The following is a 12,509-nucleotide window of genomic DNA, read 5'->3' on the forward strand; positions in this document are numbered from 1 at the left end:
AAAGTCAAGTCAAGTCAGTAGTAGGCTATCAGTCTCCACCATGGTATCAGTCATTGTCATTGTCAGACCAAAGTAAAGACCAGACCAGACTGTCAGATTGATAGAGCAGACAGCAGGAGCAGAGCAGACCCACCGCGTACCGCGACCGCGAGCGAGGAGCGACGGACGAGGAACCTCGACGAGAAGATAGGATAGGCCCTTCCTGGATACGTACGTAAACATGGCGGAAAAGGCTTCAAAGCCTCCTCCCGTTGCGGGGTTGAGACCTGTGCCCATGAAGTTATTTGCAACATGGGAAGTAGATAGGACACCTCCAAACTGCATTCCAAGGTATTTTACTTTTCTCATCAAATCAATGTTTAATTTTGTAGATTTTAATTTATGATTGGGGCCTATTCAAATAAATGATCTTGGTCTGGCCTAGGCCTATCTAGCCCACTCCCGTCTTTTGACAGCTAGGTAGGACCTAGCTCAACTTCGCCTGGCCTTACTTTGGCTGCACTTTTCTTGACGTCCTACACTCATTCGAATGAAAATATCGATCGATATATCGATTAATCGATTGCTTCATTCGATATATCGTTTGGTTAGTTAGGTAAGGTTAACCTAACCTAACTAACCAAACGATATATCGAATGAAAATATTGAATCGAAAAACAATCGAATGAGTGTAGGACGTCAAGTAAAGTGCAGCCGCCAGTTTAGTCACACATGTAAAAACACAGTGAAATAATTGTTACAAAAATTAACAAACCATTATAGAATAGGGAAGGGCTATGTGTTGTTGGTAGCCTATCCAAAATCCATAGCTAACTTACAGTAACTTATCACGTTCGCTGCTGTAACAGTTTTTTGCCGGTGCTAGGCCTAGATTCTTTCTTAAAAATTGTGTTAAATTCTAAGATTATTCTTGTTGGCGTACCACCTAGATAAGACTTTCCTTCTATGAACCCTGTTGGGGACGGAGTAACTTAAATAGGCTAATGAACTTGTATCCCTGTCAAATTACTACCAACATGTCTCCTTTGTATCATTGCATCTCTATCCCGCCACCAGTTCACCAAACATGGGTTAAACATCTCAACATGAAAGGAAAAGTAGCCCTAGCCGAACTAATATTTACTTCCCTAACAATTCCACCTGGAATACAACCCCCAATCACCTACCCCCCTCTTGCTACCCCCTCCTTAAATACACAGAAAAATCCATTCCCAATACAATTCCCTACTAATTTAATTATAGAGTCAGTTCTTTTCAAGCACATAGATCCTCTACCAAGAGTGTTTTGGTCAATGAGCATTTTTTTAGGGGAAGCACAAACACCACCCGAAGTCCCGGAGAACCTATCTCAAAAGAGGGTGGGGTCCTCGTAGGTACACAAGCCTTAAGTTCCTGCACTAAAATATAGGCCTAAGAGGGTTGTTGAGTAAAATAAATGAGTTGGAGACATTTGTAAACGATGAGTGTCCAGATATAATATGTTTAAGTTGACCGAGCACTTTCTTAAAAGCAGAATAAGCTGAAAACTCTACAATCAACGAATTCACATGCACAACATCGTTCTGTAGATCAGGAATGAAATGTGGTGGTGCGGGCATATGGGCAAAACCCCGTCTCAGCTGCAAGCCCCTTGATTGTGGCGAGTTTTCTAAAGAGAGCTAAGTTGTAGGGAACTTTCCACTGTGTCAATAACCGTAGACAGTAATGAGAAAATTTTATCAATATTTTACCTTTTTGTTAGCCTAAGGTGTCCAAAATTCTTATCTCCTGCGAGACGCGTTTCGCATTAATTACAATGCATCTTCAGTTGCTGTCACAGGTCTCAACATTGCCCACAGAAGTGGTTGTCACAATTTATAAAACATATTAACATAACCGTACAGTTCACGAAACACATATGTATATACAGTTTTACGACCATGGTCACACTTGTAGGCTACTGTACATCAAGCGAGCGGGAGAAGACACGCGATACCGCACAAGGTTGTAGGCCTACTGGTCATTCCTCCCTTAGGCCTATCTTGTCTTAATCAGCTGTTGTGTTACCCGTGGTAACCTCTTCCCCCTCTAGTCTACTGTACATACGATAGGTAACTTTATCAGAAAAGTCTTCTTTAACATTTAATAAGCTATGTCTACCCATTGAAGTGACATTTTTGAAAATAAAATACTCCTCCCATATTTTCGACCTTTGAGCGTTATAACAGGCTTTTAGCACATTTAGCGATTTATCAAAACTTATATTGTGGGAAGGATGTTCTTTCAGATGTTGGGCAACTTTGGACGTGGGATTTTTTTTGGTTTCGGGCGTTATGCTCCTTAAAACTTTGTTTGAAAGACCTATTAGTTTGTCCAATATATTCTTTATCACAATCATCTCCATCATTGCATTTAAGATTTAAACCCCCTTGTCTATGCTATGTTTTTCTTTTTGTTTCATACCAATATTCCTGTTTATTTTATATCCCGGCATGTAAGAAAACTTCTTAAAAATATTACCTACGTGAAGCGAGTTTTTGTTTACATATTTGAAAGGTTGCGTTATTAAAAGGTATATGAAAGGTTACATATTAAAATTGGTTGTCGTCTCAGAATATTAAGAAAGGGCATCACTTAAGTACAGTTAAGGGCTAAAGTTTGGGAACGGCGGCGCTATCTGTTGCCAGTAGATCAAACTGTCAAACACAATTCCCTTTGTTTATTAATAAACATATGGACGTAGTTTGAAATAGTTTTTAAGTTTAACCACAGACTGCAGGACTTATTACTTCAAGAGCAAAGCCGGAATTTTAAATTTTTATTTAAACATCTGTTGACTAAGTCTGGTTCATAAATCAAGAGTTTCCTAGCAAGACCTGACAACAAATTGTTTGTAATAGTTGAATTTATTTATCTTACATCGTATTCTACTGAATTATCATGTAGTTTTGGTTACAGTTCGGTGTTTTGAAGTGAATGTTTGAAAGTGATTATTCACAGTGCAATTACCCATTACATTACCATGTTTTCTGTTGATTGGTTAACTTTAGTATTTTATTTAAATTTCAAATTAAATGACACCAGTAAGACAAAGAACTGTGAGTGACTGGAGGGAATGCAAACATGACCGCTTGCATCAACCTCTCAATTTGACGGATACAGAGTGGTTGTACCGCCGTGGTGATACATCCAATCTCGGACAAATGAACGGTAAATTTTTACATTGTGGTGGCTTACGTTTTAAGCAAGAAAAGACAAGCCGAGACAGTTCAGTTTTTACTCTTTGTTGCCATAAATTAAAGGTTTGTTTACCTTTTTTGCGGAATTCACCTCAGGAACTTATGGAAATTTGACGAGAGGGTCACACAGGGGATCTACAATTTCAAGATCCAACAATTTCATGATCCTGAATACGCACCAGCGCATGTAAAACAATCCAAACAAAAAATTCAATGACAAAATATGAGGGATATAGTGTCACAATGCCAACCCATTTGCCCAATCTTTTAAAACTGTGGCATAAATTTGTAGGGACGAGAGCTCCGAGGAGTCAAGTTAGATTCTTATATGTGCAAAGTAAGAGACAAAAGAAGTGACTTCCATCGCTACAATGATGCTACCTGTATAGATGTCGCAGCTATTTTAAAGCTGAAAACAGAACAACACCTGACTAAATAAATCTTTGTTTTTTTTTATTTTCAAAAACTAATGGTGTTTAACCTGAATCCGTTCTAGATACGTCGTTAAATCCACTCTTATGTTCCCAACCGGAGATTTAAACCTAATTTAAACACGCCTAAAACAGAACATATCGTAAAATTAATTTAACAATGCTTGCTAGATTAGGTCTGAAAAGCTCACTTTACTGTGTGTGGTTGATATCTACGTTCTCATAGAGGGCACCTGCCTACAGTACATAAGAGAACCAAAGCAGTATGGGAACGGATCTATATTTAAATATTGTACCTTGTACCGTATATTACTTTTATTTTATATTTTTCCAACATAATATTTCTCACATTTCTATAATCAGTCATAGGAATTACTTTAGGGTGACTCTATGATTGATGTTTTGCTGTTTATGTTTTTTGTTCTTCATTATTTTATTACAAGTTGCAGTTTTGCTCGATTTCGAGCAACAGGTTATCTAGTATTGTAAAATGTTGTAGTTTGCTTTTTTATGGAAATATTTTGTTCAACCCCTTGGCAAATTTATTTATTTTATACTAAGCTACTAATATTTTACTTAAGAAAATTACACACTTTTATTAGCCTCCCTGTAGCAGAAAACCTAGGTACTCGTTAAAACGAATGTTATTTAAATAGATATAATTTAAAATCAATTCAGTCAAATGGAAATTCGCTTAGTCTGCAGGTTTGCTCTGGCGGGGGATTGTCTTACATAAGGTTTATCAAGAAAACAATTTCATTAAAAGGCGTTTGCAACTTAGAGTATGTTAGTCTTTAAAGTAGCCTACTTAAGAATTCTAAGGTATAGACTTCCCATGTAATGTAAAAATTTGATGCAAAAAAAAAAAACCTGGTGCAATCACAGTCCGATCATGCTAGTTCGCGAAATCTTTTGAATATCTTTAGGTTTATATCAAATTTAATCAAAATAGAATCATTTTTGCTTGGAAATATCGTGCTAATGGGACACACATACGGGGTTTTACCGCATACTCGCAAACACCTAATTGTGGCATCTTTCAAACTGCGGCCACCAGTGGATGAAGGAAGGTGGTAGAAACATGTGTGCATCGATATTTTTAATGAACACTCCATTTTAACATCTGACATTCCAGTTTTTAATTGTGGCACCTTGCCACAAATCGGTATATATCAACAGTGTGTGGACAGGATGCCACTAATGCGTTGTAGCGCTTGAGCGGTGTGTTCGCCCCCCCCACTTCTCGCGTGCGCTGTTGCCAGTTCTCCGTTCTAGTTCCTTCATTCCGTTCTGTATTCATGTGGCTATGCCCTAGCCGCTGTAGCTCATTGCTCGCGCTCCTCACGTCGTCTTTTATTAGTGTAACGATTTTTTTACATGCAGTTTTTTCCAAGCTCCAATAATTTTGACAATTATTGGATTTAAAGTCAATGGACCAAATGAAATGTCGTGAGGATTACATAAAACTACATGCTATGTTGTTGATATTTTATCGTCACATTATATGTATGGTTTACAAACTTAGATACTTGGATTAAAGGCCTTAATGTGCTGGGTAAATTATCATTTTCTTGGGAGTATACAAGAAATTTACCTTAAAATACGCAATAAGAGTAACTCCGTTTTTTCTGTATGCATAGTATTAATTCATGGTAGGTAATGGAAAAGTATGTGTAACGAATTTTTCACCACACTATGATGTTTTAGCTGTTTTACATACGTTAATTGGTGGCTGAAAGTTATGTATTTCTGACCATGCCAGCTGTCATCGTCATATAGGGGCCGAGCAGGCGTTTACATCCCTAGGGCCGCAAAATCACTTGTTCGCTTATTTACTTAAAAGATTAATGTATATTAAATGCACAAGCTGTATCCATGGCATTGCAATAGACTTGTTTTTTGTCACAGCTGCCTAGACAACTATTTATTGTTATTTTTGATTTTGCTGATTCCTCAAAATATTTCAGATAAATAAGAGGGACGTTATATTGCAAAACATACTTGGGTGAAAAATAGCGTTCGTACCACGAGCCAAAATGGGTTTGCAGCTCTTGATCGTTTCACATTCTGTAATTCGTCTCGAACTTAAAACCCGATCTCGAGTCGGCAAAACCTCGCTTTCGGCCCTAGGTACGAAATATACTATTTTTTACGATGGAAAGTCTTTACTGTTTTGTCTGTACATTGCGTAGATTCATGAAGTGTTTGGTTATTTCTACGTGTTATATAATAAGAAAGCCGAAACGAGTCTTATGTCAATATCTGTACGTTTGTTTGATTGTTTCTGTCATTGTGTCTGTAACGCCAAAATTCCAATTCACGTGTCCTACCTTGAGAAAACTAGAGTACCGTTCATGATCCAAATAGTTTTGTAATTGTTTAAATAGATTTGCCAAGTTTGATCAAAATATATCCATAAACAAGCAAACTACAACATTTTACAATACCTATTCTTTATAAGAATAACATGGGAATTTTAAATTTACAATTTTTGAATTTGTCCTGTTACCAATAACTGTACAAAAACACTTTGATATACTAAATTATTTGTTTTTTAAGCTTTTTAAAAAGGTCTGGATATAAATTGGGAAATTTTGTATTTTTAAGGTAACGTTTTTCTCTATTTCATATATTAGTAACAATATGTATCGTATCAAATTCAGTAATAGCATTGACTACTGTATTTAAACCTTTTTTGCTCCGCCTCCCAGTTAACTGAGAATTTCAAGAAGTAGAAACATATTCAATAAATAATAAGTGAAGTTAAATATAACATTGTGTTTTTAAAAAAACATTACACAAACCTCACGGATGCCAATATATTTCCAACCATTCTAGGAATTTCCTAAAATTGATATTGTATGTTGAAATAGGTTTATTATTAATAAAGTTGAGAATACTAAAGGTTCTACAAAACAAAACATTGAATAATAAAAATAAATTTGTATTTAAAGTAACAGATAGATTGACAAAATTGTAAAACGATTGTATAATATCAAACAATATCAAATTATTTACAGTATCACGGTTAGCTTACAACTTTAAAAACTGTAATGGAGATAAGATAGCTGTAATGGTCAAACGCATGTATTATTACGTCATCTTTTTTGGCCATCTGTATATAATTGCAATGTGATATGTAAAATGGTGTTTGCTGTATAGAAAAAAATAAATAAATAAACTACTCTTGTTATGACTCAATGTTAACGTCTTTAGGACCTTTCATTTTATGCTTTTGTTAGTGGGGACTGGTTAAAACACCACAGTAGTATGCAAAAATATGATTGTGAGATGATATATAATCTGAACTAGTTTATGCGTGTTGATAATAATATGTATTTTAATTTAAGTACTTTAATTGATTCGGTTATATGTTTACCTCATACAACATTTGAGCATGGATTGAAACATTAGATGTCTTTGGAATACTCTGAGAGTGAGAGGCAAAACATAACTTTCAGCAATGATGCATCGAAATCTACCTTTACTGAGTGATTCAGAAATGTAGGCCTAATTGTAAAATATTTTGTCAACATGACTAGAATGTTAATAAAATAGATGTATCAGCACGAAATTGTTTTTAAGATAAAAAATTGCAGCATTGGACAACTTATATAGTGTTCTAACCTAAAACATTGTTATTGTTTCAATGTAAAAATTCAATTGATACAAAATAACTACGTTACCAATTTATGTTTGTAAACAAAAATAATTTTTTTAATGGTGTCATAAAATCAATTTAAATAATTATTTACTACACAAAATATTTGTAATGTAAAACATTGTTCACCACTCGGAGCAAAAGTATATTATTTATGGTACTTAAATTGTTTTATAGTACGTGGCAGTACAGTATTATTAGTTTATTAGTTGCTTGTTGCACTGTTCTACACACTGCTCAAGTACTACAACTCATTAAGTGGCATCCTGTACACACACTGTTGATATATACTGAATTGCGGCATGGTGCCACTATTTAGAGTGTAGGCTGGCACGAGAATTGGCAACATAGCATTAGGGAAGTTATAGTTCCAGCGGACGGCGCAAGGCGCGCTAGCTACCGGTATAGTTTCGTGTTCCACAATTCGGCGTGTACCTGCGCTACTTAAACTCACATCAACGAGTTCAAAAATACTCAATTGTGGCATCTGGTGTTTAAGCGACGTAATAATGCTGGAAAACCCAAAAAATGATCGAATTAGTTGTGGCACCCTGAAAAAGGTGCCGCAATTTTTGAAGGTGCCACAGTACGGCCGTGTGCCTGTGAAGGATGCCACTATTCGGTGAATACAGACACACACACACACACATGCACATACAATATAAAAAATAGGGAGTTGAAAAATTAATAGTAATAATAAATAAAGTAAATATTAATAAAAAATCTACAAATGCAAGATGGTGTTTTTGGCCTCTAGGGACCTAAAAACAAAAAAAAGTAATTCGGCTGGGTCGGGTTCAGGTCTTACCATGAGACCTAGGGCATATAGTATATTCCCTTTATGAAAAATTCGTTCTCCGTGTCATGAAAACGGAGCTGCATTAGATGATGAAAGTTGTTTCTTTATTTTAGAACCACCCTGTAAAATGAAGCGAGATGATATATGTAGCTCTGTTACTGACTAAGAGCAGCTGTTTCTTTGCCAGCATTTTTAATCCAATGATCACAGACAGCTGGACCTAGTTTGGAACCACCAAAAAGCTACTGAATTTTCTTAGAACTGATGACCCTTTGATTGTCAGACATTCCGCAAGCTCTTCAACCACTCGCTACCCAGCTGTATTTATCTCTTTGTTATGGTCCCTATTTTAAGCTTAAGTTAGTAAATTAACAAGAGAGTATTTTTTGGATATAAGTTAGTTAAAGGTTAAGTTAGACTGGGATGGGTGGCGTCGTCCTGTAATCCAGCTACTAGAAGGTCATGAATTGTGGATATTTATAGGCATGCACTGTGGATGCGATACTCTAAGTGTGGATTAATGTCCGCACGGGTGAGTACTATATATTGTACAACTATCCGCAGTAATATCCTCATAATTAGACCAATTCATATATACCAAGGCTAAAATGTGGTTCGGATTCCACTATAAACTGTAGATCCCTTAGTTGCCATTAGCTGTAGGGGCTATTAATTAACAGCTGTGTTTAAGGAATAAGTTGGCCTTAGTCACTAACAAGACTACAAGATGAGTGTTCACTCATCCTACACTCATCTCCATTCATACTTGGCTTAAAATACCTACTTTTTATGGTCGCCGTTTCATTGATAAGTATTAAAAAGTATTAAGTTTCAACATTTATTTGTAAAACTGTTTAGTTTCATCAGCTATGTTTTTGCCATTTTCTCTACATTAACCATAGCTTGAACCACACATATAAGATTTCCTGTTCCTGTTATATTCACATTTTTAACTGGGTTGCTTAGCTTGTATTTAGTTACAAAGTAATTGTTTTAACTTTACAGTTCTGTAAGTCGTGTAATGGTTACACCGTTAATGAATCATCCTACAGTATTAATCTTGTGTCAATCACATTACAGTCTGTCACTGTCATCGCTCAAACATAGTTAAAGATAAACACATCTGTTGTAATCACTTTTACAAGTAGGCTACCATAGCATTTAATTTCAAACTGATGTACTGTAATGGCCTCGTGTACTATTTTCATTAGAAGTTGGTCTAACAACACCGATTCATCATTTTTTTATTTACTTGGATTGTGATTTTAATTGAAAACATATAAAGTAATAATTCTATGTTGAATAGTAACTCTGTTTATTAGGTAAAATAACCAATAACATTTTATTTGATTCAATAAAAACAAGTTTAAACTCACAACTGTGATGTGTAGACTCTGAATTGAAAATCAAGAAAATTATAGGGGTTATTTGGGAAGTGGAGCAAATTGAAGGGAAAAAGAAGGGGTCAAGGCGGGCTAATAGGAAGAATTATTGTACAAAAAAAAACTATTTTTTTTTATAATACAAGTTTTGAAATAATAACAGTTTCAAATTATAAATAGTAAGAAATTAATGTATTTTCCAAATTTGATCAAAATATTAAACAAGCAAACTACAACAGTTGACTTAAACCTATTTTTTTTTATAGATTTAATTAAAAAATTAATTGAGACAAATGGAAATTCGCTTAGTCGGCAGGTTTGCTGCAGCGGGGTATTGTTTATTATTTATTAAGATGAAAATATTTCTAGGTTAAGCTGTTTTAGAAAACCATAAACTTCTAAAGGGTTGTGTGCTTGGCTACAGTACTATTACTTCTATTTGACACTACACATCTTATAGTGTGTGTAATCTATCTATGTATATATTAATTACGTAAGCCGATTCTTTGCGGCAAAATTGTGGGCGACTGGGAAGTCGTAGAACGATGGGAGGGGGCTCAAATTAAAGGTCTCGACCCCGTGACGGCGGGAAAAATAGTGAAATTCCCATAAAGTTGCCAGAAAATTAGATATAACGTAAAATGTTCTCCATAAGAATAGCATTAGAAGCAATTTACTGCTGATTTGTGTTTACTACAATACAGCTGATTGTGATTTATCATTAAGAAACTAAGCAATATTGTATTTGGATTACTCATTTGCCAGTCAATTCTGCAATGTAATGTATACTATATAAAACCAACTATACAAAGGGATAACGTTACCCATAATAATCAAGACTTTTCAGTTATGGCAAAGTTGAAATAAATTGTTTTCAAGATTAATGAAACAATTCCAGATTAAATGAAGATCTTCTTTTTGTTTTGATTTCAAAACATATGTTAAAGATTTATTCCACACTTTTTTATAAATTTACTAACATTTATATTTGAGATTTATTGTAGTGTTTAATTAATATTTTGTATGAAGTGGAATAACCTCAACGTTTACTCTTAGAAAACAAGTTGGGAATAAAGATGAAGTAGGTTCGTACAGGTATTTGTTCATTAAGTAGCTCCAAGCAAAAAAGGTTCAAATAATATAGCCTAGCATGCGCGGTAGTAAAGGGAGAACCTATATATATAACAGCAGAACATAGAGGTAATTTCCGTTTCTTAAAACTAACCAAAAATATTTATGTCGTGATTAGTTTCGATAACTGGGTAATGGAACCCTAACCAGTCGCAAAATAGTTAGTAATTAGACGTTGATTAGACCCTTTTTTGGTAGAATATGTAAATCAATCACACCTTTAGGAGGATTACCACCACATATACTTAAACTAGGCTAATAGTGGTTGTTTTTAAATGTTGATCAGAAACAAATTTAGGGTTAAGTTCTGTCAATGGGATGCCTTTACTTAAGACTAATTTTGTTAAACCTTTACAAAATGAGCATAGACTTAGGAATAATAACTGGGTAGGGTAGGAATGCTAATTTAGCGGTTTGACCAAGAACTAAGTTTATTTCAACACACTATTTTTTGCCTTTTCCTATTTATAGAAGACAATTTAAAATCCTGTATTTCAATAGGGGAAGCCTTTTTATCAACATTAACTAAAAAACCAAAAGCTACCTTAATAAACTAATATTTATTCATAAACATGTTTGCTGCAGGAATCATTCAAATTCTTTATTGAAAATAACATCAACAAAAGCAAACAAAGACAAACTGTTTTTTTACACAAAAGATATGTTGTACTGGGATATCTATCCTGACACATAGATAATTTGATTCTGAATTCGTTAATATTACGATAATTTCTTTTCCATTTGAGCTTTTTAGGGACTTATGTCCCTACAAGCCACTAGTATATATTAATTACATAAGCCGATTCTTTGCGTCAAAATTGTGAGCGACTGTGAAGTTGTAGAATGACGGGAGAGGGCTCAAATTAAAGGTCTCGATCCCGTGACGGCGGGAGAAATAGTGAAATTCCCCAAATTTTAACACAAAATTATACATAAAATAAAATGTTCTCCATAAGAATAGCATTAGAAGTCATTTACTGCTGATTTTTATTTACTTCAATAGGTACAGCTAATCTTGATTTATCATTTAAGCCAGTAAGCAATATTACATTCTGATTACTCATTTGCCAGGTCAATTCTACAATATATAATAGGTTACGTACCTTGGTCTGTCTTCAGTCTTATTTTAGTCAATGGATGACTAGTTTCGGGTACAAAGACCCATTGTCAAATCCTTTTTCAAAACATCATGTAGAAGCTAGCCAAAATCCGACGGAAGTCTTCATCATTATATAAATACAGGTTGACACATAAAGTTTATTATTTAAAAAACACAAGTTACGAAACATATAAAACGATTGATAGGCCGGCCACATTTATCAATCGTTTTATATGTTTCGTAACTTGTGTTTTTTAAATAATAAACTTTATGTGTCAACCTGTATTTATATAATGATGAAGACTTCCGTCGGATTTTTGACTAGCTACTACATGATGTTTTGAAAAGGATTTGACAATGGGTCTTTGTACCCGAAACTAGTCATCCATTGACTAAAATAAGACTGAAGACGGACCAAGGTACGTAACCTAGTATATATTCGAATATTAGTCTTGGTGGCAAAGATGTTTAAATTCTACAATGCACTGTATACTATATAAGAAACAAATCTAGGGTTAAGTTTGGTCAATAAGATTCACTCTAATTTTGCTAACCCTTTACAAAAGGAGTATGAACTTGGAATTAATAACTGGGTCGGGTTGCTAATTTAGCGGTTTTGACCAAGAGCTAAGCTTATCTCAACACACTTTTATTTGCCTTCTCATATTTGACGAAGACAATTTCCAATATTTCAATCTGGGAAGCCTTTTTATCACTAACCAAAAGACCAAAGCTACCTTAGTAAACCAATATTAATTCACAAACATGTTTGCTACCTTTAGCAGGGT

The 12,509-nt window shown here is 34.6% G+C and overlaps 1 protein-coding gene across 1 annotated transcript in view; it reads left to right on the plus strand.

The window, feature by feature from the left end:
• The first annotated feature begins 46 nt into the window (after positions 1-46).
• Positions 47-12,509, plus strand: part of LOC128984351 (phosphofurin acidic cluster sorting protein 2) — a 266,594-nt gene continuing 254,131 nt past the window's right edge. Inside the window, exon 1 of the mRNA XM_054403662.1 lies at positions 47-330. Within this exon, the coding sequence (XP_054259637.1) occupies positions 221-330 (110 nt within the window). The 5' untranslated portion in view covers positions 47-220. The remainder of the gene's footprint in view (positions 331-12,509) is intronic.

Source organism: Macrosteles quadrilineatus, unplaced genomic scaffold (assembly GCF_028750875.1).
Source record: "Macrosteles quadrilineatus isolate MER2022 unplaced genomic scaffold, UCM_ALF_1.0 Scaffold_1__1_contigs__length_201487025, whole genome shotgun sequence".
NCBI lineage: Eukaryota > Metazoa > Arthropoda > Insecta > Hemiptera > Cicadellidae > Macrosteles > Macrosteles quadrilineatus.